This window comes from Pithys albifrons, chromosome 4 (assembly GCF_047495875.1).
Source record: "Pithys albifrons albifrons isolate INPA30051 chromosome 4, PitAlb_v1, whole genome shotgun sequence".
Classification (NCBI taxonomy): domain Eukaryota; kingdom Metazoa; phylum Chordata; class Aves; order Passeriformes; family Thamnophilidae; genus Pithys; species Pithys albifrons.
Genome location: NC_092461.1, coordinates 18,081,239 through 18,108,901, shown reverse-complemented (window position 1 = coordinate 18,108,901; position 27,663 = coordinate 18,081,239). Strand labels below are relative to the sequence as shown.

Here is a 27,663-nt window from a genome sequence, read left to right as displayed (position 1 = left end):
AAGAAGCATCATCTGTTCAAGGAAAGAAATCCAATGTGCCATAAAACTACAAGAATTTAAAGACAAAATGTATGGAAACTGCTAATGAGAGGATTATTCCCATCTATTAATCTCCAAGTTTAGACCAGCTGAGGAATCCCTGGTAATGATCTATGTTAACAACTTCTTCCACATTTTACTTATCTTGAACAGAATGAGCCTAAGAGATGGAAAGGGTACTGTAGTTTGCTAGAAGCTAAAATAAAAGCTGTATTATTTTTCTCTCTGTTAATTGAAAGCAATAATCTTAACAAAGGGGGTTTCTGTGTGGCTGCAATTAATCCAGCTTTTCCATTATCCTGCAACATGTACCAGCAAAGACTCTGAGCCCCTCATTTCCCTGCATTATAACAGCACATTTTAATTTTACTCACTACTTCCTGTTTACACTATTGTAAAACAAATAAGAACGAAACTCTACCAGTTCCGTGATATGGTGAAATCAAGTTGTTTTATTTTCTCCTGAAAAGTAATGAAATGTAGTTCAGATTCACTATAACACAACCATCCACTCTGTTCCATGCATGTTTTACAAAGAGAAAGCAGCCTACTTCTTTAGTTAATGTTGTTAATATACTTCATAAGTGAAGACAGAGGTGGAAAAGTTAGGTTCATTTAGGAAAATAATACATGTAATGAATGCTTTGAACTAGCCTGCAATTAACATGGAAAAGAGGGCAATGCTATAATTTTATCAGCTAGAACTAAGGCTCCTGTACTTTGAAACAATTGAGCATTACTATTATTTCTTTCAAATGATACTAATTCCATTCAAACTGGAAAAGATGAGTTTGAAAGGTTTCATCCTGTATGCACCCTTAGCTGTTATATCTTTTAAAAATACTTTCTAAGAAAGGCATACTCACAAGATTTCTTAAAATAGAATTTTAGGGCTGTCACAAGCCCTGCTTTCATATACCAGAAAGTGTGTTACATTTTTATTGAACAGTACACACTTTACAGTGGTGTTTAGGTCAGTTAAACATTGTTAATTGCAGTTTTATTCTATCTTAAGGCAAAAAAGTAAGGTAGAATATTGCCAGTTACTAAAATGTAAAAGCTGTCATTCTCCACGGTCATTTGCTTGATAATAAAATTCACAGATGTGCTCACAGTATTAATATAAAAATATTCTTATCTTTATAGCTCCTATTTTCAGTGAGTGAGAAAAATTAGAAGTCTGTTATTTCAATAGACTGAAATATAAACTATTCATGTATATTCTTTCATCAGTGTATGTGCTTAATTCCCATTATTTTTATTGGCAGTAACACATTACTATTTGAAAGCACAATAAACTCCATAAAGTGTAATTAGTTGCTCAGTTTTGCTAGCATTTTTCTAATTCAATATTTTAAAGGTCCTCAACACTCAAAATTTCTCCCACTCTGCAGTGGCAAACTAAGGCTCAACTTGCAAGAGTAATGCTGACTGTTAGCTAAAATGGAAAGAAAGAAATTAATCTTTCATAGAAAAGTATTCAGTCAAATTCTGTTTGGTTGACTTTCATGTAGGTTAGGAACAAACCCAGTGTAATGTGTGTCCCCATGTATTTGATGGAGCAGGACAGAAATATTTCCCTTGATTCCCACTCAAGTCATATGACTTCTGTAAATAAAGGCACTTGTTCCTGCCCACTTTTAAGTTGCTGGGAGCCTAACCACTAATAAGTTCAGTCAAGATAAGTTGTTTGTCTCCGTAGGGGGTGATTTAGAGATAGGTACACTGATTTTCAAAGTGGGTTCTGTTGTAGCAAGGTTTGTTACATTTTTCACATTAAAAAATAGGAAATGCCTGTTAAGTACCACATAGCCTAAGAAAATAATTCTGACAAATTTAATAAATGCAGTTTCTCAAAATTAAAATCTCACTCCCCCTGCTGAAGAAAAGTACAGCCAGTGAAAGACTAGGCACAAGCCCTTCCTCTCTCTCTGCTCTCATTTACCACTTTCTCAGGTATCAGGGAAATACCTGGAGTTCCCCAGCTGCCATACAAGCCAACTGATTTTGCAGGCATGGCAAGGAAAGATCCTAAGCCTTCAGGCAGTTTTAGCTCCACTCTGCTGTCCTTGCTACCTGCAGTGGTGGCAGATTGCACATCTGGGTCAGACAGTCAGTCTGCTCAACCAGGCTTGTTAGATGGACTACAGAGACAGCCAAAGTGCAGGGGTTAAAGAAAGAGCCTCACACGGTGTCTCAGTACACAGAGGTTTCATGAAAAGTTATTAAAGTAGTTACTGTCATACTAAGTCATGCTGACAATTTCATTTTCTTGGGCAGAGAAGACAGAAAATATTAAACCCTATTGAAATAAAACAGTCATAAACAAATTTTCCACTAATGAAGTTCCAGAGGGAGAGGAAAGCACGTGCCTGGAGGGCGTGAGAGAACAGATTCATTATATTTTAAAAGTGCTACAGATAAAGTCTTCACCACAATCTAATAGTGTAAAAGCAAAATGTGCTTCAAAAAGGCTGCATACTTCAGCTACGTGGGATTTTCCCCATTCTTCTTTAGGCACTTACTGGAGGCACCTGTTCCAGCAGCACAGTTGCCTTAGGCTCTCACTGTTGGAGAGACACCTCCAGACAGCAAAGCATGCTCTAGATGGAGATCTGTGCCAGAGCCTGCTCTCACAATGAGAAAAGCGCAGATGACAGCAGCAAAACTGGCAGAGAAAACAGAGTGGTTACAGCCTCCTTGCAGTGGAGCAGCAGGGAGGCAGCTGGCTTGGCTGCATTGTCACCCAGTCAGCTGGGACCCACTGGGTTTTCACATTCACTGGAGTAAGGGGATTCAGTAAATGAGAAGAACAGAGAAACTGCACAGGGACTGTGAGGGCAGGCAGAGGAGAGATGGAGGCAACAAAACTCATCTTGGAAAGATGCATGCTGCTGTAGCTGAGGAAAGGCCGTTTGGGTAGGAGGCATTCTATGGGACAAATAACTCACAAAGCAGCAAATCTGGAACAGACCTGGAGGTGGCTGTTAGTTGGCAGGCTAAGTGCTACAAATCTGAAATAAAATTAGCCACCAACACAGGCCAGTGAAGGCTCTGAGCTGCAGTACACCCAGCCAGGCTCAGCTGAGTTCTACTGCATGGCTTACTGCTCCAGCTTCACATGCTGTATTCAGTTTCAGGTCCCAAATTACCAACAAACTACTGACAGGTTGGTGAGAGTGGTGACAAAAGCAGAAGTGATTAACATATGATTTTCAAGAGTCAACTTATTAAATTAAATTTGTCTGCCATGAAATGATTTTAAATGACACTGGCCCACATATGTGAAGGGATAAAATGAAAAAATAAATATTTAACTGCAACAAGCAAATCATGCATTTAGACTGCAGGTAAGAGGACAAAAAACCCCAAAATAAATATTGGAACAACTTCCTACAGGTTTATCTGCTTAGTCTTAACCCCCTGGTTTGTATGTGCTTTCCTCACTGTGCTATCTTAGGAGCAGTAAGCTCTGGAATACACTCTCCAGGGAAAAGAGAGCCATTATCTGACTGTCAAGCTTTAAAAAAATCCAACAAGTTGTAAGAACACTAGGAGAGTAAAAACCAGCAGGACTACTATAAAAGAGGGCCCAGACCACCTCATGGGCTCGGATTTGGGTAGCTAGAGTCATTATACATAGAATAAAATGACTCCACTCTAACACACTGGCTGTATCAAAGCAGACTATAAATAAATGCCAAGGACATTCTTGTTAGAGCACACTGGAGATCTGATCAATTACTTTTGATTGGAAGAATGATCCACAGACTTGAACAATCACTTCTGTGTGGAAATGTTCTCACTTTTATCGGAAGGCAGGTGACTGACAGTGAAAACTCCAAATATGACACAAAGTAAAATGTAGTATATAAAGTCAAATTTCACCCTGGCCCTACCTATGGCAAGAGATTGTAAATCTCAGTGAGAAATGGGTGCCTTGATTGTCTTTTTTGTCTGAGAAAACTTCTTCCTGACTCCCTGAAGAATGTCAATGCAGGTGTTATTGACAGGTGAACAGGGTAATGGATATGCACTTGCCTGAACAATACTAACAAGTTAAAAATGAGAGACTGACTTAGAAGAGCAGAATGAAGCAATCAAAAGGCCCAACAGAGCTGAACTTCTGAAAATGTGAAGGATAAATGGAGAAAGTTTGGACAAGACGTCACACTGTGTCTGCAAGCAAGAAGTATGTGTAGAAAGGAAGAGAGAAGGTAAGGTACTGACTTTCTAGAAATAAGTAGTTCTGAAGCACTTTATAATTTAAAAGTTGTAGAAGAAGGCTATCCATGCAGTTATAGTACAAAAATTTGAGGTGCAAGGTGCTCCACATAGAATTGAAATGAATTAACAATACCTTTTCAAAGAAATATTGTAGAGGGAAAGAGTAGAAAGAGACAGTGTCTGTGTGCCAGTGAGCAAGTCTTGAATCCCTAAGAAAAGAGTAGATTGTGTTTGGAATCAGAAATACACATAATAACACATGATTAGTGGAAGTATCCAAATGTAAATTAGAGAAACGTTTTTCAGACAAAAGGAACAACTGGTCAGATTTAATTCTATGGAGAGTGTCCAGACAGCTGGAGAGGACAACAACTGTAAGGCATAAACTGAAAGTAGGCTGTAGATACAGATCCACTCATATGGATTTCTAATAAAGGCTGAAAAATCTGAAGATATGTTCCCTTATTTTGCTCTAACTGCTGAAAATATGGTCACATATATTATTAATGGTTAAGACATACAGGCTGAGTAAATGTTAGACCCCAGAGAAATGATAAACACCATTCAGACACATGCAAACTCACCATTAATAATGACCTTTGTGGGATGCAAACCTGTTCCAGTGTTCAGTGCCAATGGCACTTTTAGCAAAATAAAGAATTTTCATCCCCAAGTAGCAAAGGGCTTTCTGCAACACTTAACATAAGGTTTTTTCTTTGGTTTTTTTTTTCCTCAGTAGAGAATAAAAATTGTTTTGAGAAATCCCAAGAAGCTCAACACCATGAAATATTTGCCTGCTGAGCTAAATAATGTCTGGTTCTTATTTTTATTCATACTAACTTCCACTGGACTCTATCCATCTAATCTCACAGATTGAAGGAGTAAAGAAGATATGAAATGGGAAAGTCTTTGGTCAGTGTGTTCAATGTTAGACTGCTATTCTATTCTTTTACCTTTGCAGGAATAACAGTCCCTTCAGGCTATGGGACTTCATTATGTGGAAAGGTACACTGGTCAGTAAATTTCCACACTATCCCTTCCTTTCTCCATCCTGGAGCATCCACTTTATGGTTGCACTTAGGGAATCCCTGTTGACTGTCTGCCCACCCCAACAATAATTTAGGAACCCCCCTGAGAGGTATATTACAGCTTGGGCTTTTATTGCCCAGAGTTGGCACAGAACTTTTCCCTGAAGTCAGTAAGCATACACATCATTCAGTAGTTTGGTGGGTTCATGCCAATAAATAAGGGAAGAAAAGAATATTGTTCACTAACCTTCTGCCTGAATGACCATAATATTTTGCTTCAGATCAATTGAGGGATTTATAAGACACAACCTTGGCTCCTGCTTCTGAGTTATGCAGACTCCATTCTGGTTTACAACCATCCAGTTTCGGTCATACAACAAACCCTGGTTTCCTACAGGCCATTCTGTAACCTGGGAAAGTATCAAGAGAGGATAGAAAGGTTTAGAAAATGTTGGCTACATTATTAGATTCATGCTGAAAAGAGAGGGAAAAGAATCCATTAATGAAACTCTTTTAAATTAGAAAACTTGAGCAAGTCAGATTTACATAAGAGAAATCTTAATTGCAAATGAAAAATAAAGATATTATTGCACAAAGCTGACAAAACAAAATCAAATTAATTTGCTACATATTATCATACACTTTGATTTAACAGAGCTATAAGAATAAACAATCTCTGAAACACTCTGAAACCTGGTTTCAGTTTTATACTCACCCATTTTTAGGACCTGTCCTCCAAACAATGTTCATTTAATTTAAAAAGCACAGAAATTTCACAGGAGTTTTATAAATTAAGGCAAAACCAAACAAAGAGAAAGCAAGAAAAATGAGAAGTTCAAAACTCTGAAAAACCTTGTTTTTCATAAAATGAAAACCAATTATCAATTAACCCATTTAAGAAAACCTGAACCACTGAAGCTTCTGGTGTGACTGGGAAGAGTTTTTCCATATCCCCTTACAACAAAACACACTGATTTCTTTGCTATCTGTTCTTCCATCACTTCTATAACACTCTTCACATCCAATAGCCCATACAAGCATATTGTCCTTGCTTTTGCTTACATTTTTTTCTGGTGAAAAGAACATCTGATACCACACAGATGGTAATCTTGAAATCCAAAAAGAGAGCAATTTTATTAATGCCTTTGGGTGATACTAATATCTGCTTTCTCCTCCAGAATGTTAAAATATTAATACCATTCTTTTAACATAAAGCTGGCCATTTAGACATATTCTTCAGCTCACATATGCTTTCTAGTCATAGTTGAATATGGAAAAAAGGTAACCACAGCTGAAATTGTTTGAATTCTTGTAGAAAAGCTTAGTACAGCTCACATGAATTAGCCGATGAAAGACTTTAGCAGAAAATATTGAGTGAAAGATACATCAGGCACAGCCTGATGCTCTGAAGAAAAGAATGGCTGGAAGCACTGCTTAGATTAATTAAAAATCACATTTTGGTTTATCATGTGCTCTATCCAAAACTCCACAGAATATGAAATATCTCACTCTTATAAACTTTTCCAGTTTTTATAGAAGCCTGCAACAGTAGCTTGACACTGACAGCCTAACTAGAGAAAACTGAGGGCAGCCACTCTAGGACTGAAAACTTAAAGGATTAAATCTGAACTCTAAATAATTTGGCCAAGAGTGCTACCAACTATATTCAGTAAAGAAAATACATAGAAAAAAATTTAAGAGAAAAAATCTGTTTATCAACCTATTTGATTTATAATATTTTTTGGCAGATTTTTAAAGAAAGCATGAATGAAAAATTCAGTGATAAAGAAGAACTTTATGTCTGACAGTGTCATCTGAAATCACATTGTCCAAGAACCTCAAATTGACAGCATCTAAGTTATGTCAACCCTTGCCATGTCTTTTTAGGAGAGGAATCATAGTCCAAAGATTTCAATATCAGCTGAAGAACAGGTCTTTGTTCTTACTGGAAATTATTCTTTGGAGAGACCAGTATTTTTGGTTATCCTATATAATTGGACTACAAAATGCATTTGAACAGCTGGTGATCATCTGAGAGCTGCAAGAATTTTCTTCTAGAAAATCTCCATTCCAAAACAGAAGATCACTAATTGGTAATAAATTCTCCCATGGATCCAACAGATTTACAGGATTTGCAGAATTTACAAGACATAAAGAACAGAATAAACTAAAAAAGAAGAAAAGTAGAAAAACAGCACAAAGATTCCTAGTTCCCTGTTGTAATATTCAGCTGTTTGGTTCCACTTCAGGACAGCAATCTTATTCAGGAAATAGCTTAAGTGTTTGCTTACTCTTCACTGAAGGCAAGAGGTTTTATTAGCAAAACAAAACATTCTCTCTTTAATCAGAGATTCAGCTACATTTTACGTGCTGACAGGCATTAGAGGGTAAGGCCAGCTAACTAGGTAGCTGATATTTCAAAATAATCAACACTTTTCACTTTAAATACCTCTGACAGGTCCAAATAATGGTAACTAACTCCACACTCTACTCTGAGATGCAGCACATAACTATAGACCCTCAGCCAATTTTTCCTCTTCCTCTGGGTATTTGCCATTGCAGTCACACACTCATGCCCTGCAGTGAGTTCCTGTTCTCTCTTGGATGTTCCCCATACACTGTCAAATGACCCAGTCCCTCTCCACTTTTCAACTTCCTGTATTGCACATGGTGCTAGAATGTCAATTGCAACAACATAACTGTGTGCCCTGCCTTGGATGGAGAGTCACAGACGGTTCTAAACAGTCAGAGCTGGTTTGTTGCAAATACTGACACTGGAGATGAGCATGGAAGAACATATTTGTTTCTGTTCTTAGCACTTGGGATTGAGACCCATGCAGACCATCTCCTGCCATTATTTCAAAGAGGCTGAAGGGACTAGAAGCAACTGAATAGAGAAGTTTAAACAAAGTCTGCCTGCTCTGCTTTGGTCTGAAGAATCGTTCAACTGGGCTCCCTGCGATTATGCCTGAGTTCTCTGCTAAAGGCTAGCAGATATGACACAGGCTGAAGGACAATCCACATCCTGCTAGGATCAGCAGCAGGAGAACAGGCAAGGCACTCAAATGTCACTGAATACCTACATTCAGGCAACCAATACAGTGCAGTAAAGCAACTAGTGAAACTTACTGGGAAGCAAAAGGAAGCAGGTTAGCATATGTGACAGTAAGCAATACTGTATTTTATAGCTTCTACCATGATTCCCTGAAGTTGTCTGGCCATCTCTGACTACTGAGACAAATTAAAAGGGGTAGGACAGAAAGAAAGGAGGGAGATCATGATCTTACTGATAGATGCTAGCATACACCTTCACTCCCAGCATGGCAGTTGATGATTCATCCCAGCATCATTTAATATAAGGACATCTCTACCTCTCACAAGCAAGGATCATTGCACAGTACAGCCAGTACTTGGCATTGTCCTATCTTCTTTAGTCCATTTTTCTTATTGTAAAATAAAAATATACATGGCAAAAAAAAAAGTTTGTTTATTTCAGAATTTTCTTTAAAACATTTTGGGCTGCATTTCTCCCTTATTTCACAGTAATGTCATCCAGAAGGCTAGCAGAGTTTTTGAACACATTGAAGGAACCACTGAATTGGTTTTAAATTATGTAAATTGAAAAATGTTATTAGTCTTACATATAATTTATCCACTGATCACCAGGAATTTGCATTGTATTTAAATTAAAAGCTAATTTGTCTTCTTTGTTGAGATGCAATTTTTTTTATACTCTGAAATCTACTGCAAGAATAATAAAGTTATTAATGTTTAAAGTCCTAACCTCTTTCACTAGGCACATTGCATTATATAATTATGCAAAATTCATTGACATGAGAGATGTTCATGTTTAAAAATGCATGTTTAAAACACATTTCTATGTTGGAAAAGTAGCAGAAAGTCGTTTGGGATAGAGGTTACTCCTGTGCTTCTCTTCATTCAATAAAATAATTGTAGGGAAAAGAAAACACACTTAAGAAGTTGAGTTAGAATATTCTGCCCTCTGCTTCCTGTGCCATGTGTACAAAATACATGAACAACACTGAACAGAGACTGTGTCATGGTCAGGAACACTCTATAAAATGCTGCAGGAACTATCTGACCTGCACTAAGATGATGGTCTTCACAGCAAGCCTTATTCTCCCAGCTGCCAAAGCACCCTGCACTCTCATTTTCTCTGGAGGTCAAATACCTCTCATACTATATCACTTAGATGGAACAGAGAAATCAGAGTTTAGGAGAGCAGGAGACTATGTGATTCTAAAGAGGAGATCAAACAGCTGTGAGTTTGTATTCATATCCTCCTCAAGTTTGTTGTCTGTCCACTAAACATCTGTCCTGCAACCAGCAAGTCAGTGGGCAGATTTCTGGCAGAAGGGCTTGGTCCTGCACACATGGTTAGCTGGAACTTTCCACTGCAAATACTATTTTAGGAAAATGCAAGTGATCACGTAGTTACAGTAAAGTCTATTTACTACACATGCTAAAGGTCTGACCTACCAGCTGGAGGCCTGCACTTGAACCTACAAATCTATGAGCTTCTAATTTCAAGTATCAAAGTATCACAAGATGAATGAATTTATCATAGTCCAGTACTTAAATCACTTTCATCTTTTCCCATCAGCTAGCTTAGAGTTACCATATAGCTGATAAAAATGGAGATCAAATTGAAAATATTGTTCTAAATTTCCAACAACTACAAAGCATATAAAACTATTTTAGATTTAAAACATGAAATTGAATTTCAATTCTTGGATTGTAATCAAAGACTAAGGAAACTTCAAGTTTATTACTTCAGAAGTTTATGAGTTTATTGAAGTAAGGAGATAATATAATGCTAAGTGTGAAGTCTGTGTGATAAAGATGACTAAGGGAATGGCAAAGGAATCATTTTGCATATGATTCAGTCTTTTCAAGATAAAACCTGGAGATTCTAGTATTTGATTCCATTTAACTATGTTAAGGTTTCTCCAGCACACCTTGTTTCAAACTCCAGTGCATTTGGCATTGGTTGTTTTCCTATTTCAAGGTGATACAGGCTGCAGTTGCAGTAATGACACATACAGACATATATATATACATACATATACATATATACATACATACATATATATATGTAGTGGAGGTTGGAGCACTCTGCAGTTATCAAAGTGTATGTTCTGGCAGCCATGGCTTTCTATTCTACTCTTACACATTGAAAAGTGATTAAGCCACTGATTGATTTAGAATGGGATTAACTGAGTCTTAAAGCTCATTTTACAAATGATGGTCTGCAAGTTGGTATTTCTACATCTTCTATAGGCAGACAATAAGATTGACAGATCTTTCACAGGCTGCTTATAAACATATGGCAGGTCTAGAAGTGACAGACTTTTGGGAAGAAAAAAATGAATACCTGGTGGACAGGAAGAAAATCAGAAAACACATTTTTGTTTGGGGATTTACTTCAATATAAAAACAATAATGATACTCATTTGTCTTCATCTTCTGGCCTGCTCTTCCTATGCAGTAAAAGCCCTTTGTCAACATAATCTGTTAGGTCAACTTCTACTGTTCTTTCATATGCACTCATGTATCTTCTATGAACCATGTGGAAATGCACAAAAAATGGCCTTTGAAAAGAGGAGAAGAAGAAGAAAGTGCTGTTTATAGTGAACTTCCAGTCCCTTCCAGTATCATATACTGAATCCAGTACATATATGTAGTTGTCTATTGGCAATTTGCCCTTTGGCACTACAGTCTCTGACAGTGTTTAGCTTACTCGGTGCTAATGTGGCTGATGTTTTGTCACAAAAAAACCAAACCAAAACAGACTTCAAAAATTACTCTAGGCTTGCAAAATTAAACTTCATAATGTAGTTTCAGTTTTAATACCTATTTTTAAATTACATAGCACAGCTAGTATTACCTGTATAATCCAAGTTGCCTTGGATTCCTCTTGTAGCCGGCTAAAAGAGACAGAAATAACCAGGAACAATTTATATTTCCTACTGCAGATGACTATTTTATGATAAAATGAATTAGCAGGTCTCCATGTCTCACTGCTTAAACAAAAATATCCAACTTCAAAGTATGATTAACCCTGTTTTCACTCTAGGCCCATTAACACTCGTCTGGCACAAGAAGTATGCATGAGGCATGGGGATTTCCCCCTCCACATAAAATTGCAGTTCTGTCTGTCGAGGAGTACTAGGTTTGCCTGAATTTATCACTCAGACTCATTTCCCCTCACAAAGCTTGAGGAGAAGAAACCTGGCTCAGTTTGTGGAGAAACATAAGCTTTCTTTCATGCTGAGGGTACATCTTACCTGCTCCTGGGCAAAATCACTTCAAAGCCTTCCAAGTGCTGAATGTTGTGGTATTTATCTCACAACACCAGCCTGCATGTTAAAAATAGAATTTAACCCCAAAGGGGCCTGAATACTGCTATAACATATTTCAGTAGCTCCTATAGTGGGCTTCTGTAATACAGCTATAAGAACTGCAACACTTAAACAAAGGTTAAAAATTTTTCACATTAAATGGGTAATTAATTTGATTGTCTAAACAGTTTGATCTAGTGAGAAGTTAATAAAGGGTGGAAATTGCTTGTTCAGGTCTCATTTAATGCTCAGGATTGTGCCTCTGAATTAGAGACATCATAAGCCCAACTCAATTTGAAAATACAGATGTTTTGTTGATCATTTGACAGTGTTTAATTGCCCAACCTCTTTTCGCATTAAGAAGAAAAAAGTAAGTGATCAAATGAGCTGAGAAGCCCTGTTTGAAATGGAGGGGATTTCTCTGGATTTGACTCCAATTTTTGTGCAGATGTGAGACAGGGGTCTACACCAGTAAGTTTTCAGAGGCGAAGTTATACTGTTATTGACATTCATTAAATCACCTCCCAGTATGGTACTAAGCAGAGTCACATTCTGGGTCATGTGTGGGCCATACACCTATTTCATCATGCATTATTTAAAAAAATAAAAAAGTCATGGCTAAGGTGATGATATTATTAACTTGCTAAAAAAGCAATTAAAATCTTCAAACAGTGAACTTTCAAATAACGCAGCAACACTTAAATGTCATATTTCTGTTGCAAATGTATTTTTAATGATAACATTTCTTTGTAATGTAAATCAGCTGCTTCTCAATTATAACATGTTAATCAAGTTATTTCTCAGTTGCTGCCTACCCATCAATGCCTACAAGTCCATCACATGTCATTCTGTAAAAGCATACTAATCACTTGATTTTATTTCAGTCGAGTTTGTCCCTGGAGGTCCCGTGGTGTAAAGGAGAGCGCTCTCTACTCTGAATCCCAAGGTCCTGAGTTCCCATCTCAGTGGGGACCGTCCTCTGGCAGTTCAATGCCTCCCTGCCATCCGATCCCGTCAGATCTTGGATGCTCAGTAGGGTCAGCCCCAGTTAGTAACAGGTGCTGTGACAGTCCTGAGGACTTCACTGTCACTGTCCAAGCTCACTCGGCCGTGGCAAATGGACCTTAGGACTTAAACGGTGGGGCCAGTTCTGCGCATGCTGTGCCTCACCTAAAAAATCCACTGTGCAGCCTGGAAGGGCTCACTCACGTGGGGAGAGCCCTTCCCAAATCTTCGTTCACGAAGTCTGGCCCTACATACATATTATGTGCAGATTTGTCTGCTGCGGGGGAGGGGAGAGCAGAAGACATATTTACACCTTGTAACTTCAGCTTAATTGAAAATCCTTTGAAACACCCTAACATGCAGGATTTGATCCTAGGAGTTGGAAAAAAAGAAACATGGCTATCCACACACTGCTTCCCAGTATTCCATGCCCAAGAGGGGTAAGGAAAAACACAAGGCAGCACTGAATAAATACTTCAGCATTATTCAAAGCACATACCTCAAATGCAGAGCAGGATTTGATTGGATAGAGGTAAATGTTGGCAACAGTGATGGGCTCACCACCTTTCCTACACGTTGGCACTGTAGTCTCAGAAACAGCTGCCCTAATGCTTTCGGCCTCAGTTTCCGGTGGCTGCCAGTTGATGGTTGTCTTTGTCACGGATGGATTACTCCCGGGTTCTCTGTCGGAGATTTGCAGTATTGGAGACAATTTATCCACGTTGTTAAAGGAAGGGTGCTCGTCTGTAACAGACTCTGTTGTCAGCTTTGTAACAGGCTGGAATGAAATCTCACTGTCCGATTTGGAGAGTCTGGTGGCTATGATGAAATTCAAAAAGGTCTGTGCATCTTCAAAAGAAGACATGTAGCCAAAGGATATTCTCACAGAACCAGTGGGACGTCCATCAACTACATCTATGTTATCTCCACAGATATGGCCAGCCTAGTTTGAAGCAGGAAGAAAACCAGATAACTGTGATAACACTGTTCTATTTCCCTCAAATTTTACCTAGTTTTTAATGAGTTTCTTAATTCTAACCTGGAAAACTGTTTGCAAAAATACAAGATTAACTCATGAATAAAAAGAGAAAATGGAGAAAAAATCACAAGCAACTATCTTATGATTTACTCACACTGAGAAGATCATTTTGAGCTGCTTGTCCTATTCTACTCTAAGGGAAGAGACATTTCTCAATGACTAAAAAAGAATCACAAAAAGTTGTATGTCCCATAACTGCCTGTTAGCTAAGGCAGTCTCCAGGGATATTCCAGTCTCACCTGCATAGTTCACTGGAGTTTAAATTGGGATATTATGTTTAGATTAGTGAACAAACCATGACACAGCTGAACTTTATGAGGCAGTTTGCTTGATATTCACTGTCAGAACAGTTCCATTTTATACCACCAGTGGCTTATTCATGGCTTGTGTTAAATAGTCCAAATGGCAGAGAACTGGTCTGGTATATTAGCAAAGCAGAGACTTGGATCTAGAGCTCAAACATCCAAAGTGACATCCCTTGTCACTGGAATATGCAGCAAATATCTCATGCTGATCCAGTCAATACATTGCCTCTCCTCTAGCACCTCCTCCCTTGAAGAACACAAATTTCCACTTGAAAAACCTTTGCCAAAAAATCCCTACAGTGACCTCCATGTAGGTACCTTTCTACTTGATGTGTCTTTCATATAACACTCTCCCTTAATAGAAGAAGTTTCTCATTCCATAAGTGGGTCACTCACCAACAGTGAAGTAAGCTAGAGTCTCTCTTTATTCATCCATTTAATACTAACTCACCAATGGACATAACATTTAGTCCTAGGTCAGCATCCTATTCCTCTAAGTGCAGTAGCCATTGGGTTTTTTCCTCAGAATTTAATTTATTTGCACATTTCTGTTACATTAAAAATGGAAGTGTGAATAGTTTATTTACATGAGGGTTTTTTTTAAGTGAAAAATGTCACAGTACAATGAACACAGATCCCATTTATCCAAAGAGAAGTGAAAAAATCTACATCCATGTCAAAGCATGTAATACAGTAGTAAATATTTTAGTGCAGTGTGATGTAGTTTTTATCCTTGACAACAGAACAGAAGCAACATTTGTGAAATCAGGTTGCATCTGTTAATATATGTTTCTTTAACTCTTCTGCCAAATATGCTTGATTGACTGAGAGAGGTTCTTACTGTGCAAATAAGTAAATGAGTTCCTATGTAACATCCTAAGAAAACTAACCACACTTCTCCAGGGACCCTTGAGGACAGAAAGTCCTCCATCACAGGCAGTTTATACACGTAACTCTTTATGAGGGAAGGAAGAATACAGTCAGCACCTTGGGAAAAGATGAAATCGAAGTATATGTGCAAATAAAGTGATAAAGGTGCCTTCCACTACTGTGGGGTGATGGCCCTGATAAGCCTGGATGGGTTGAGGGAAACACCTCAGCCCCCTGGAGGGATGCTCCCAGCAGAGGACAAAGGCTTTCAAACTGGTAAGATTAACATAGGGTGGAGTATTGTTAAATAATGACACAGCCCCCCTTTGCAATTATCTTCTATAACCACTCAAGGAGCCACCACCCTCAGGCATCTGTGTCAACCCCCCCAAAAGATTGACTTTAGTCACACAACCACCTGAAGAAAAAAAAAGGGTATAAAAAGAGATGCAGTTTTAACTGCAGGAGAGAGAGGAAAATGCTGTTGTCTTTGTTGAGGTAGCTGCTGGCAGCTTTGTCCTGCCTCCTCCTACCTCTTGGAACAATGAAGGGATAAGGAGACCATGTGCTTTCTATTTTTCTATACTTTAATTTCTTAACTTTACTTTCTTACAAAGTTTATTTCTTTATGCATTCTATCTTACATCTTATGCTAACAGCTACTTTGATTCTTACTTTATAAGCACCTTCTTTACTGTGTTTTGTTACCTTAATACTAATAACAGTAACTTGCTTTACACTTTGCTACTTTCAGTGTGCAGTTCCTTTTTCAACATGTGTGTTGATAGGAAGCAGGTCTGTTATTTCCTTTTGCTTTGTGTTACAGAGAGAGGTGTGCAAGCTATTTTATTATCCTATGTTATTGAAAGAGTGTCTAGATAAGTGTTTTAGGTGGCTGTATTTCTGGTTAGTAGTTTTTGTTGCTAGTTTCTGTCCCGTGAAAGTGGGATACATTGCTGTATTGTAACTTGAGTTTGGTGTGTTTGTCTCTGTAAAATGTGTTTTGTGCTGGTTTCTTTTTGGGGTCTTTTATTACCAATTAAATACAATCTTGCAGCTAAATGGTATCACCGGCAAAGCAGAACCCACAATAACTGTCACATAGTTGTATTATTAAATGTTATTTTGGGAGCTGTTGTGGGGAAAGTTCTTGTCTAACTATTAAGTGTTTGCTTCATACCATAGGTCAGAAACCCTTCCAACCTGTGTGCTGCCCGTAGTTGATAGGCAGTGTTGGGAACATAAGGATCTGATTGTCTGGAAGCGCTTATTGCTAATAATTTCTTATTAATACAGTTAAGACTAGAAATCTTTGCATTTCTGTCTCCCTCCTCCCTTTCACGTAACACACTACACAGTAATGTTGTCAATAACTCATCCTGGTCCTGGACTGATGGGAATGGAATGTCCCAAAATAATGACTACATGACTGTATCACCTCATCATACAACTTTTGGTACATTAAGGGCCTCTCTATAAATTTTAGTTTGGCCTATCCCCATTTAAATGATACAGATCTAAGAGAGGCCACTCACTCCTTAGCAAAATCCTCTTTGTAGAAGGAGATCTAAGAGCATTGCAGCTGGTTATTTGGCATTTTTCACTTCAGCAGAAGAGTAGACCATTTTTTGCTTTCTCAGCAAAGAGAGCTTGCATGGTAAATCAAAGCACCATTTTGCCAATGAATGCATTAAAGACCTCCCCTGCCTTTAAGAACTTATCCGTCCTGCATGTAAATGTGTTTGGAAAAGTTATCTAAATGTCTCTATGAAATTATGAGGGAGCTGTAATATCAGTAGAGCCATTAGTTTGGGGTTTTTTTACCTTTTGAAGAACATAATTAATAAAATTTTTGATTGTTCTGAATTAATTTAGTGTAATTTCAAACTCTGACAAATATGCAGACAGGAAGCCTCCCCCACTTCACTGTAATACATCCTGCTGTACACATTTTAATGAGAGTTTATGGAAAATATTAATAATCTTGAAAACAGTCTTTACATTCATATTCTAACAATCTAACACACCAGTAATCTAATTAGATGTCATCCAAATTTACTTCATTCTGAGATTCACTGTATATTCCCATTTATTGTTTCTTATCCAATTTGCATATATATTTTAAACTGTAACACCCAACAGCAATAGGTCTACAATACTTGAACACTATTAAGTACAATTAAGGATAAATAAAGAACAACATGAGATGAGTTTTCCAGGAATTTCTGTTCTGCAGGAAGTCTTGATGAAAAAGAAGCCAAAATTTCCTATTTTCTAATGAAGTAAAAACAAAGAACAAATACTTCTTTGCATCTGTTGAATAATTTTGTTTCAATGCCTCATTTCAATGAATTGAACTCCAGTTAATTTAGTTCTTTAATAAGGCAAGTGAGTTGAAAGGTCAGAGAAGCAAATCAAATTTTCCTTCATTCTTAAAATCACAGAGACTCAAAACCATGGGACAGGATACACTTACTTTTTTTTTTTGTTTACATAGAGGTAGATCTTCTGCTCCCCTTCAAACCTCCTACCTTCAGAAAATTCAGAAACAATACCCAGAAGATGTCTCCTGGACTACTAAATCTAAGTATTTTCCGTGAGCAATATCTCTACCATGTAATCACATTCAGAAACTAACCTGCAGGTTCCTTTGGATGTCCTCATTGCTTATATCCAAATGCATCTGGCAGGCTCCTGTGTTACAGAAGCAACCCGTGCGGACATGGATGTTGTGGAGACTGGCCATCTTGTCCACCTTCCCAATTCAGCAGTAGACACAGGAGCAGAAGGAAAAATAGGCATTTTAATGTTGAGGTCAACAAGATTCAACGTTTTAAAGGTAGAAATTAATGAAGGTAAATGATGTCTCTATTAACTTACTCTAGCTTTTACCATTCTCATATATACCTAGGAGTTTTCAGCTTTGTTATTTCAGCTAGAAGAAAACAGTGGTAGAAGCATAAAGCTTAACTTGGCATTGAGAGACTACCACACACAAACCACACACAAACAGGGCCTAGAGGTTCATGTCCTGATGCTGTAAATGTCAATACATCTACTTAATTTTAAACCTGTGAGCAGGTTTATTCACATCAGTAGTGCTAATTACAGACCTGCAGTAAGGTGTCACTTGGTGTCTTGACAGAATCACCACCTGCAACTGCTTCTGCAGATACTGAAGAGAGGCCTGGGGCCCCTTTTCAGTTAGCTAAAGAAAACCTTGCTCTCTGAGGATCTGAAACTGCAAGTCCTCATTACAAAAACTGACGGTATCTGTGGGATTTTGGAACACAAGTGCTGAAAGGATTGGCCCCTCAGCAGGCAATAACATCTGACAGGACAGGCAGTGAACTGGAATGACTCTTTGAGTCTTGCACATACAACCACCCAGTCTACCAATTTGCTGGTACATTTTTCCCTTGTACTCTGCTCTTTGGTGTTACACCATTTCTTTATTTTCCACTAAATGATGAATGGGCAGAAATGCAATACTTGATGACAAACTAGCATGAATAAATTATGGGAAATAATGAAAATTATGTGCAAAGAGAACAGAAGCACATGTCTATATGTGCCTCAGAAGGAGACGCATATATGCATGCACTGAGAGGACGGCACAGCAGAGGATATGGATTGTCAGGGTTTCATAGCACAGCTAAGAAACAAGGGAAGCACACCACCAGGATCCTCTTAGCACAGCTAAGAAACCATGGAGGCTCACTCCAGGGATCTGGAAATGCTTTATATTGATTTCAGAAGGCAACAAAGAGCAGCTGGTAAGGTTAGCTGAGCTGCCACCAGTTATTTCTTTGACAACAAATGATGAACATTCTTGGTCAGGGTTGGTAGAAAGGGCAGTCAGATGTATAAAATCTGACACATCCTATCTCTACCACAGACTTCAAGAACAACCTTGCACAAGTTGCATTAACTCCTCTGTGCTTTTGCTCCTTTTCTACAAAATGGAGAGCAGAGAGCACTGAGAATAACCACACTGCAGACTGAGGGGACCCCGCGATACCAGTGACAGAATCCTCCTTGCAGGAAGCTTGAGCTCAGCTGTACACAGAGTGACAGCTCAGCCTGAAGGTGAAAGAATGAAAGTTTCAACCATCTCATACTAACCTCTTCCCTAACTCTGAACTCGTGCTTTATTTGTCTGAGGTTGCAATGTAGATATTCAACCTCACTTTTCTAGCTGGCTTAATCTCTATTGGCTTTTATTGTTTTTCACATAAATTCACCCTGTACAGGATAACAGCCCAATATATATAGTAAATACTTTCTGGTATAATTCAGCTCATCTTCTGTCTCAACATCATTAATCTTTTGATGTCAGTCTATCTTCTGACATCTCTGAGTTTAACTGAGACACCAAGTACCTTTAAATTCACTATCTTGGTAGCTGGAAAACCCAAACCTTCTATTAGAATTTACTCTGTGCTGAAGTAATTCAACTTAAATAATACATAGGTCTGCTAAGGGCAGTTTAAATAGAGTTCTTGTTATCTTCCTTTTTTTTTTTCTTTTCATGTGTGGGGCATAACATTCTCTGCACAAAAAGTCTACTGAATACACAGTAGAAATCTTATGTTGCTATAGTGCACAAGTTCTCAAGTTCACACTTAAGTATGTTCTGCACCACTAGTTCATTTTAAAATGGTTTGGTTCTCCAAGAGAGATACAATCAAAGTAACTCCATATATGCAGATTTGGAAAGCAGAGAAAAGAATCTGTCCCAAAATCCCTATTCATGATTAATCCCTTGGAGAATATCCTGTGTTCAAAGCATGCTTCTCAAATTGAAGTTATAGTAAAAGGCATCTGTTGAGAAAGACTGTTGTGGTGTTGCTAGCTTTGTTTTGTCAGAAGACTTCAATCTGGGAACAGTGACATTTTCTTGATGTCTTTTTCCATTTAGATGAGAAAAGTTGTCATCCTGCCATAACATGGTTTGTCATGGTGCTAGTGACTCATGGGCGGATCTATCATTCTGTTAATGATGACAAGCAAGACAAAAATCATGACAGATACTTCACTACTGAAATCATACAGTGTTTGGGCTTATTTACTCAGTATACAAAAAGCTTTAAAATATATAATTTTCTTATTATTAATACTTTTTTGAAAAAGCATTGCTGGGGCAGCCTTCCTTATCAAAGTGTATGTAGTGTAATGAAGTTTCCATGACACAGCTTCAAGGAACTGCAAACAAGACGTTTTTTATAATATTTTTAATTTTGTCCAATAAATCATTACTGTTCTTTAGTGAACAATAATTTCATTCCGGCCATGAAACCCAATACCCTTCTAAAATAATACTTAAAGTCTGGTATATATTGATCTGTACAGTAGACAAGGATTATTGATAAATAAAAACATATGATCATTAAAGGAATATGAGAATTTTGATTCAGGATGTCCTAGGTTACACAAAAAGTTGAGTATCTACCTTTTCTCTTATCCCTAAATCTGCCTACTACTTTGGACTGTGACAGGAACTTGAGATAAGGGTGGTACTATTATCCTAGGAGAAGAATGCATCCACAAGTGTGAAAGGCTGGAATACTGATGACTCAAACTCAAGTGCAAGCTGATGATGTGCACTGTAACCATCCAAGTGCTGAGGGCATGCACACCTGTCACCTCAGGATACAAGCTGGAAGTTGTTTCTTTGTCCTCACACAAATGACTAAGGTGTGGTAACTCCCCTCCAGGGAAGCATGGGGACAATTCACACATAGCCTGAAGATATTAATCTCTGCTGATGGATCATAATGAATCCGCCTGCGCTGACATAAGAGGCAGCTGTAGCATCTTAGAAGGTGTGAAAGACTCCTTTGATCCTGTGATCCAGTATTACATCATCCAGTGTGGAACTCCCCACTACAGAGGAGGTACTGAGGGCATTCCCGCCTAGCTTAGGCCCCATAAAAGACCACATTCAGATTTCACTGGGTTGTTTTTCCTCACTATCTGTGACTTTTGCTTACCACCTGGGGCTTCTACCACCACCACCATGATGAATCCAAATTGCAACCACTATGTCGCCAGGACTACAACCACCACTTTACCCAACCGAAATTGAAGTTGCACCAGCTAAGTCTTGTCACTGGATCCAATGGGCTTCTTGTGGGTCCTTCCAGACACCAGGGGGGTCCGCAGCCCTGCTCTGCCTATATTGGCACTGCAGCCTCACTCCAGCAATAACTCTGACTGTTCCCTGTCAAGTTTTCTGGACGAAAGGGAGGAAAATCACATGGAATTTGACCATCTTATTTCTCTGTGTCTTGTGGCTACATGTGCTTTTTCCATGTGTGGGTGGCCGGCCACCATCTCAGTTTGGTCTGGGTGGGGCTTGGGAAGTTTCTCCTCATCAGCTGGTTTAACACAGTTTTATCAATATTTTCATTAGGACTTCTTCTTGGAAAGGAGTTTTTCTGTTCACTTACATCTGGGCGTATTTGGTCTTTCTCTCTGTATTGGAGAAACAAGGGTTATTGAATCTGAGGGAGGAGGTTTCTGTTTGAGGTCTCTGCCCCTCCAAATTGTCTCAAACCCAGACACTGGAGAACAAAGATAAGTTTTGCTCAGCTTTAGTATTAACTGAACCTCATTGTCACCAATGTGATAATGTATGCAGGTCTTGGGAATGTGATGCACACTGCAAAAATATCTGTCCCTTGAACACATGCTTGGCTTTCCCTTGGACATATGTTTTGATGTCTTCTTCTTTAGCTTCACCCTAGAAATATGCTACTTGGGGAGTTAATTTAATCTCTCTCTGCGGTGCTACCACATAGCAAAACAAATAGAACATAAAACATCTCTTACAGTTATTCCAATGAAGAAAAGCTTACTTAAAGCACATCTTTAAAATTGCCATAAGCAGCAATAATGGATATTGAGCTCAGAGTTATAAAATACAGAATGTTGCTTGCAGGTCTGTCTGTAACAGTGGCAGCTGACTTTTAGGAGCCAGGAATACCTTCTTCAGTGAAGGCACAGAAGCACGAATGGTAAATACACAACTTAATGTACTTGGATTGTCAGTTTTCATGATTCCCTAGGTCTGATATTTGGAATTATTATGCCTTGCTCTTTTAGACCTTTAAGACTGCAATTAAACTGCAAAACACATGCAGAAATCTTGCAGCATTTTTACTCATTTCAGTCAGTGAGGGTATGGTAATTAAATCATCATGACGTAAGTCTCTTCTGTCCCTCAAAGCGCCTTGGCACTCATCACTTTTACTTTGGGCCTGGACCTGTAGGATGCCTCACACTCCAACACTTTTTATGTCACATAATCTCGATTTTTGGCAAGCAAAAGGTGCTTTTCACACTTCCAAACCACAGTCTTCAATTTTAATAAAGATACATGAATGAAGTTCGCCTAAACCATTTTTTTATAATAGTTGTTTATTCCCCAATGAGCTTTCCTTTAGTGTTGTGAGATTGGCCAAATGCTCACATTTGCAGTTTCTTCATAGTTCTCTATCTAATAAATATATATATATATTTCATACATAAAAATATTGAAGTGGAGAGCTTTCCCCCTTCTCATCTTAATGCACTACCCTACTCATCTTAATGCACTACCCTACAGTAGTCCCCTCTTGGAGATCTGGTTTTTTAGTTGACACTCAGAAGCTGGAAAGCTCTGAAAACAAATGAGCTTCTGGTGTGTTCTGCCTTCTCATTCCCTGTCAAACAGCTGCACCAGTGACTTTTCTGCCTTTGCTAAATGAATGACTTCTGCTACCCATTTACTTCAGGGCATCTGGGGCAGTCAGCTGAAAGATGTAAACTTTTCTCTGGCTTCGGGTTCCATTGAAATAAGCCTGAGAATGATCCTTGCTGCATGTGTATATATACATACATACTAAGATTAAAGATATACAAATAGCACAATATCTTGCATTATTCCTAATCAGCTATGTCTAAGACTTTCACTAAGAATGATGAATTCTTTAGAAACTCCTGCTGAAGTTATTCCCACAGGATACAATTCTGTAGCTCTTATTCAAGCAAGTACTTATTTGTGAAAGTTGTTTTACTGAGTATTACAGGAATTATTCATGTGAATAAAGGAAATTTTTATAATACATCATGAAGTGTTCTGGAAAAAAAAATCATATAAGTCAATACTGGCAGGTACTGTCTTTCAAGAATTGGGATTGGGACTTCTCATTCTACTTTCTACAATGTCCACATATCAGAGCAGTTTGTATGTCTGGTGGATTTGCTCATTACAAGAATTTCTCTGCACACCACTGATGTCTGGTTATAAAACAGGTTTCATGATGCTGTTCTCCACATCCACTGGTAAATTAATTCACTGATTCATGGCATGGAATTGAAGAGAAAATAAGCTAGCTCTTTCTGTCATCCAGTATTTGACTGTGAAATGCTGTTGCTGATGCAAATGCATACTTAATCTTGTTTAATACAATTTAATAAGAAGTAGGTCAGAAAAAAAATCAGCACTTGTTTCCAAATCATTTATTAGGGGGAAAAAGGTATTTTAGCTGAGTTACAGTATCATTAAACTGCTTTAACTACATGGTTTCAAAAGGCATTTTTTCCCATCTCAGTGAAATCACTTCCATGTGGGCAGGTTCCCTCAGTATTGAATCTGATCCTCTCCTCAGTTTTGAGTCTCTAGTTGTTGACAATGGTTTAAACTAACTGAAGAGGGGATGTAAATCTCTTTTCAGTCTACATCCATTCATCATTCACTCTGAACAAAATCCCTTTGGTAGAAGGCAGTGAATTATTAGAGATACTGAAACTTACAGAAATTTTCGAACTCAGTGTCTTGATAGTGCAAAAACTAGTTTATCAGGCACCTTGCAGTTGACGTGATAATTTTCTCTGCCAGTTTTAAAGACAGTAAAATATGAGGTAAAACTGCATGGGAGAGAAGCAGCCTGGAAACATCAGCGTAATCCAGAACATGTGAGTTGCTAGTCTGCAGGAATTCTCACTTGGAAGATTCCATATACATAGTGAATTGCAGATCCTCCGTGCTTAAAGGAGTGACAATAATTTCACATTTTTGAGATTCAGAAGCTAGCAGGTTTCTTGGGGGTGAGGTGGCTGTAAGGAAGAAATGAAACATACTCTTGTTACTGGATTACCTGACATTTCATCTGCCTATCTCTTCCTGCAGTTCATGCAGTGAATTAGGTAATGGACTTTTTGGAATATATTTAAACTTCATTAGTCCAAAATCTAGCTGTTTGAAACTGAACTGGCTGATGAATAGGCTAAACACCTTGATTTTATTTCTTTGATTTGGCTTCTCATTTGCATAGGTCTCTTCAATCAATGACATTTCTTGTGTCTTTTTTTTTGTTTTGTTTTGTTTTGTTTTGTTTTGTTGGGGTTTTTTGGTTTTGGGTGTTTTTTTTTTTTTGTTCAAACTGCATTCACTGACAATGAAAATCTGATTTGCTAAAATGACATCAGGAAAAAGATGGATTCCAGAAAGAAAAGCAAAATAAAAGACCCCAGCACTCTGTGGTTTCCTAACTCTGGCTTTAGCAGAGCATTCCCCTGTGGGTCACAGGAAAAGGTCCCTATCTCTACATCCCATTGAGCATTCCCAGCTATTTTCTACACTAAAGGCTTTCAGTTAAACTACTGCTAGTCAGAGATGTGGAAAACCATACAGAAGACTAAGCTACAACTCATATCAAGAGAGATAAAGAGGAATGTAGCAGACTAATACAGGTGGAAACAATGCCTAGGAATAAAAATGTGCAGTGCATGATACCAAAAGCCTAGCAACACAGATTTAATTCATGTCCCAGTCAAAATATTTTCCACCTTTTCCTCCTTTTAAAACATTTAAATCTTACTCTGTCTGTATTTATCCCCTGAAAATAGGGATAATAGAACACAAGGAGGTTGTGAGGTTAAAATCCTATGGTGGACTGTGTTAAAGTATTACTTCAATTATAGTCATACAGGGTCCTATACAGTATTGAGGCAGAGAGGGTCAGGACAGGAAGATGCAATCAAGATAATAGAGAAGGTGGGACAAGGCTCTTTTAGTATTCAAAGGGTTCAGATGGTGGACTGGAACTAGACACTGCATGAGTTCAAAGGCAGCTGATCTGCTTTTACCAAGATCAAGGAAAAGGCAATCCAGTGGAAGCTGTCAGAAGTGCAGTCCTTTTGCTACTGCCATGTAGTTTCTTTTCATATTTCTCCCACATGTCAAGGTCTGTAGTTTAGAGCCAGAGTTTGGCCCTGTTACTAAATAGAAAATATTTAGCTTCCCTCATTCATCTGAAATGCTTTCATCTGAACAAGTGTCTGTCTTTTATCTCTTTTGGTTTCCTTAGCAACATGCAAGAACACTCCAGAGAAGCCAGTGCCAGGCAACACCTTTAGACTGGGCTTCATGAAGCTTTCTAACCTTGGTCAGCTCTGATGAGCAGTTTAATAGTAGGCAATTTCAAGCATACTAACTCACACATGTTTTTGTCCCCTGCAATGAGGTATTACAAAAAGCAACTCGACGTGTAGTCTGTCACTTACTACCTCAGCAAGAAGAGAGCTTTATTACCTACTAACTAGGTTTGCATTTATCACATTGATTCTCTGAAGTACAGCACTTTGTTATGTTCAGTCAGTGATCCCCTGCCTAGATCAATGAAATTGCCTCCCGTATTGTGAGTCCCTTTTTGTAAGGGCTGTCTTTGAGCACCCAGTGCCATGTAACCAAAGCAAAGATCCAGATTGAAATGATTTCTTGCCAGTTTGAAGAAATAAGATGGCGTTTATTGACAAGACAGTGTGGTTTGCTGCATTACTGCTGTGTCCCTGCTTCAAGACATTCACAGTACAAATAAAAACTAATTGGAACCAAGAAAACCAGTGGATGTTCAACAGGAATCTTCACAACAATCTTTTTGTTTTTATAATCCTGTTTGCATTCTAGTGTGTGGGTCCATCTGCCATCCCTGGCTTCCTGAAACAATGGCTAAATCCATAACTAAAATCAATAGTGAGTAATCACCTCAGCAATTTTTAGATAGTGGGAAGACTGCCAAAAAACCCATTAAGCAAGTTAGAGAACACTTTTCTTTCCCTGAGTCATCAAAATTAATATAATGAGTGGCTATGCTTCTAAAAGCATTAGTGTAACTAGCTCAGAGTCATAAGAACAGCACTGCAAAGGCATTCTTAGCTGGAATTAACAAATGCTGGATTTCCATTTTCTGTGGCCCAGATGAAAAAATGCTGTGCACATCAGTCACAAAACTGAATGATTGTTTTACAAGAAAGTAAAAAGAAATGGAAGGAAAAAACATTCAAGGATTAAATTTGGAAAACAACAAAGATATCTTGTTCAATAACTTTCCATGAAGATTTATTTCACATAGATTAAATGAAGTAGAAAGTATCCCTCCTTGGTGTTTAACAGCAACCCACTTTCTCCTGTAGAAATACGATATGAATTTCCAGACAAGTATGGACAGCTACTAGCAGGGTCCAGTCAGTACTCTGATCTAATTGACCTGGTAGCAACTTCCTCTGCATGTGAAAGGCTGTAGCTACTTTTCACCCCACCCTCACTCCTCTTAACTCTCATCTTGTCATTGCTCTAATTCTGTATAAACCATGTGTACAGTGACCTGGAGCTGATCTACTAGTGAAACCAAGGCTATCATCTAAGACACAAACAGAAAGTATTTCAAGAAATCTACCCACTTCAGGTATTGCATGGTCCCTTTCATCATGTAATGATGAGCAGTTATATGAATATGTATTGAACCAGCTGCGTGTATACAGAAATGTATCCGCCACTTGATATCTGAAGATTTGCCAGTATTTAAGGTATCTTCTCTCCTCTCCTGTGAGGTTAGACTAAGCAGGGAAGACAGACATTTAATGCCCCAAGGTGACACTAAAAGCTGACAGCAGAAGGAGGGCATTTCAGCCGGCCATTCCCAGGTCCTGGCTACTGATCTAAACAATTCATTAAGATAATACCAAAGGAAAAAGAAGCTCTTAAAAGAGAACATTGTGAAACTAAAGCAGAGAAAGTGTACTTGCAATATGGAAGTGCTTCCAGAACTGGCTATCATCATCTTATTTATGTAACTATGTGCATTTCTCATTCTGCCTCACACAACTTTTTCCCATGTTACTTTTGTTTTCAGATTGTTCAAATACAAACAGATGGAATAATTTTTACCTGCATATATTGCTCTGTCTCTTCCCTGGTCACATTTCTACCATACAACAATGTTTCAGGCTGCTTTTCCAGCTCTTCTCCCACCTTGGATGCCTTGAACCCTCTTTTTCTGCTTTCCTGCCCAAACTGGCATATCTTTCTTTGCCCAGTCCATGTAATAATGGACTTCAGCTGCACTGTGAGAAATCTAGGTCAATTACTAGGAAGTATTTTATAGTACTGAATATGGTTAAGTTCCAGAACAAAATTCCTCAGGAGGCTACAGAAAGGTTCAAGTAAAGATGACCATGCAATCCTAAGATCTGCTTTCTACCCTTCACATATTCACAAACCGCAGGGATGAATTCAGCTTGGCTGCTAAGCTGCCTACAAGACAATTCACTAACACAGGATGCTTTGGATGCAGAAGATAAATCGTCTTAAAAGAAAAAAAAAAATTCTTTATTTGTGGAGTCTCATTCTGGTTTTGTCCTCTTCTTGTACTCCTAGCATATACTGCTAGCAGAAGGAGGTTACCAGGGTACAGAAGGTGTCACAGTGAGTGGTTGGATGTAAGTGATTTTCAGACACACAT

General features: G+C 38.3%; 1 protein-coding gene across 1 annotated transcript in view; it reads right to left on the bottom strand.

Moving 5' to 3' along the window:
• The window catches only part of MOCOS (molybdenum cofactor sulfurase), a 225,603-nt gene that overhangs the window by 24,621 nt on the left and 173,319 nt on the right, over positions 1 to 27,663 (bottom strand). The window contains exons 7-9 of the mRNA XM_071553581.1: positions 17,514 to 17,630; positions 13,161 to 13,604; positions 5,542 to 5,704 (exon numbers count right to left, since the gene is read on the bottom strand). Of these exons, the coding sequence (XP_071409682.1) occupies positions 5,542 to 5,704; positions 13,161 to 13,604; positions 17,514 to 17,630 (724 nt within the window). The remainder of the gene's footprint in view (positions 1 to 5,541; positions 5,705 to 13,160; positions 13,605 to 17,513; positions 17,631 to 27,663) is intronic.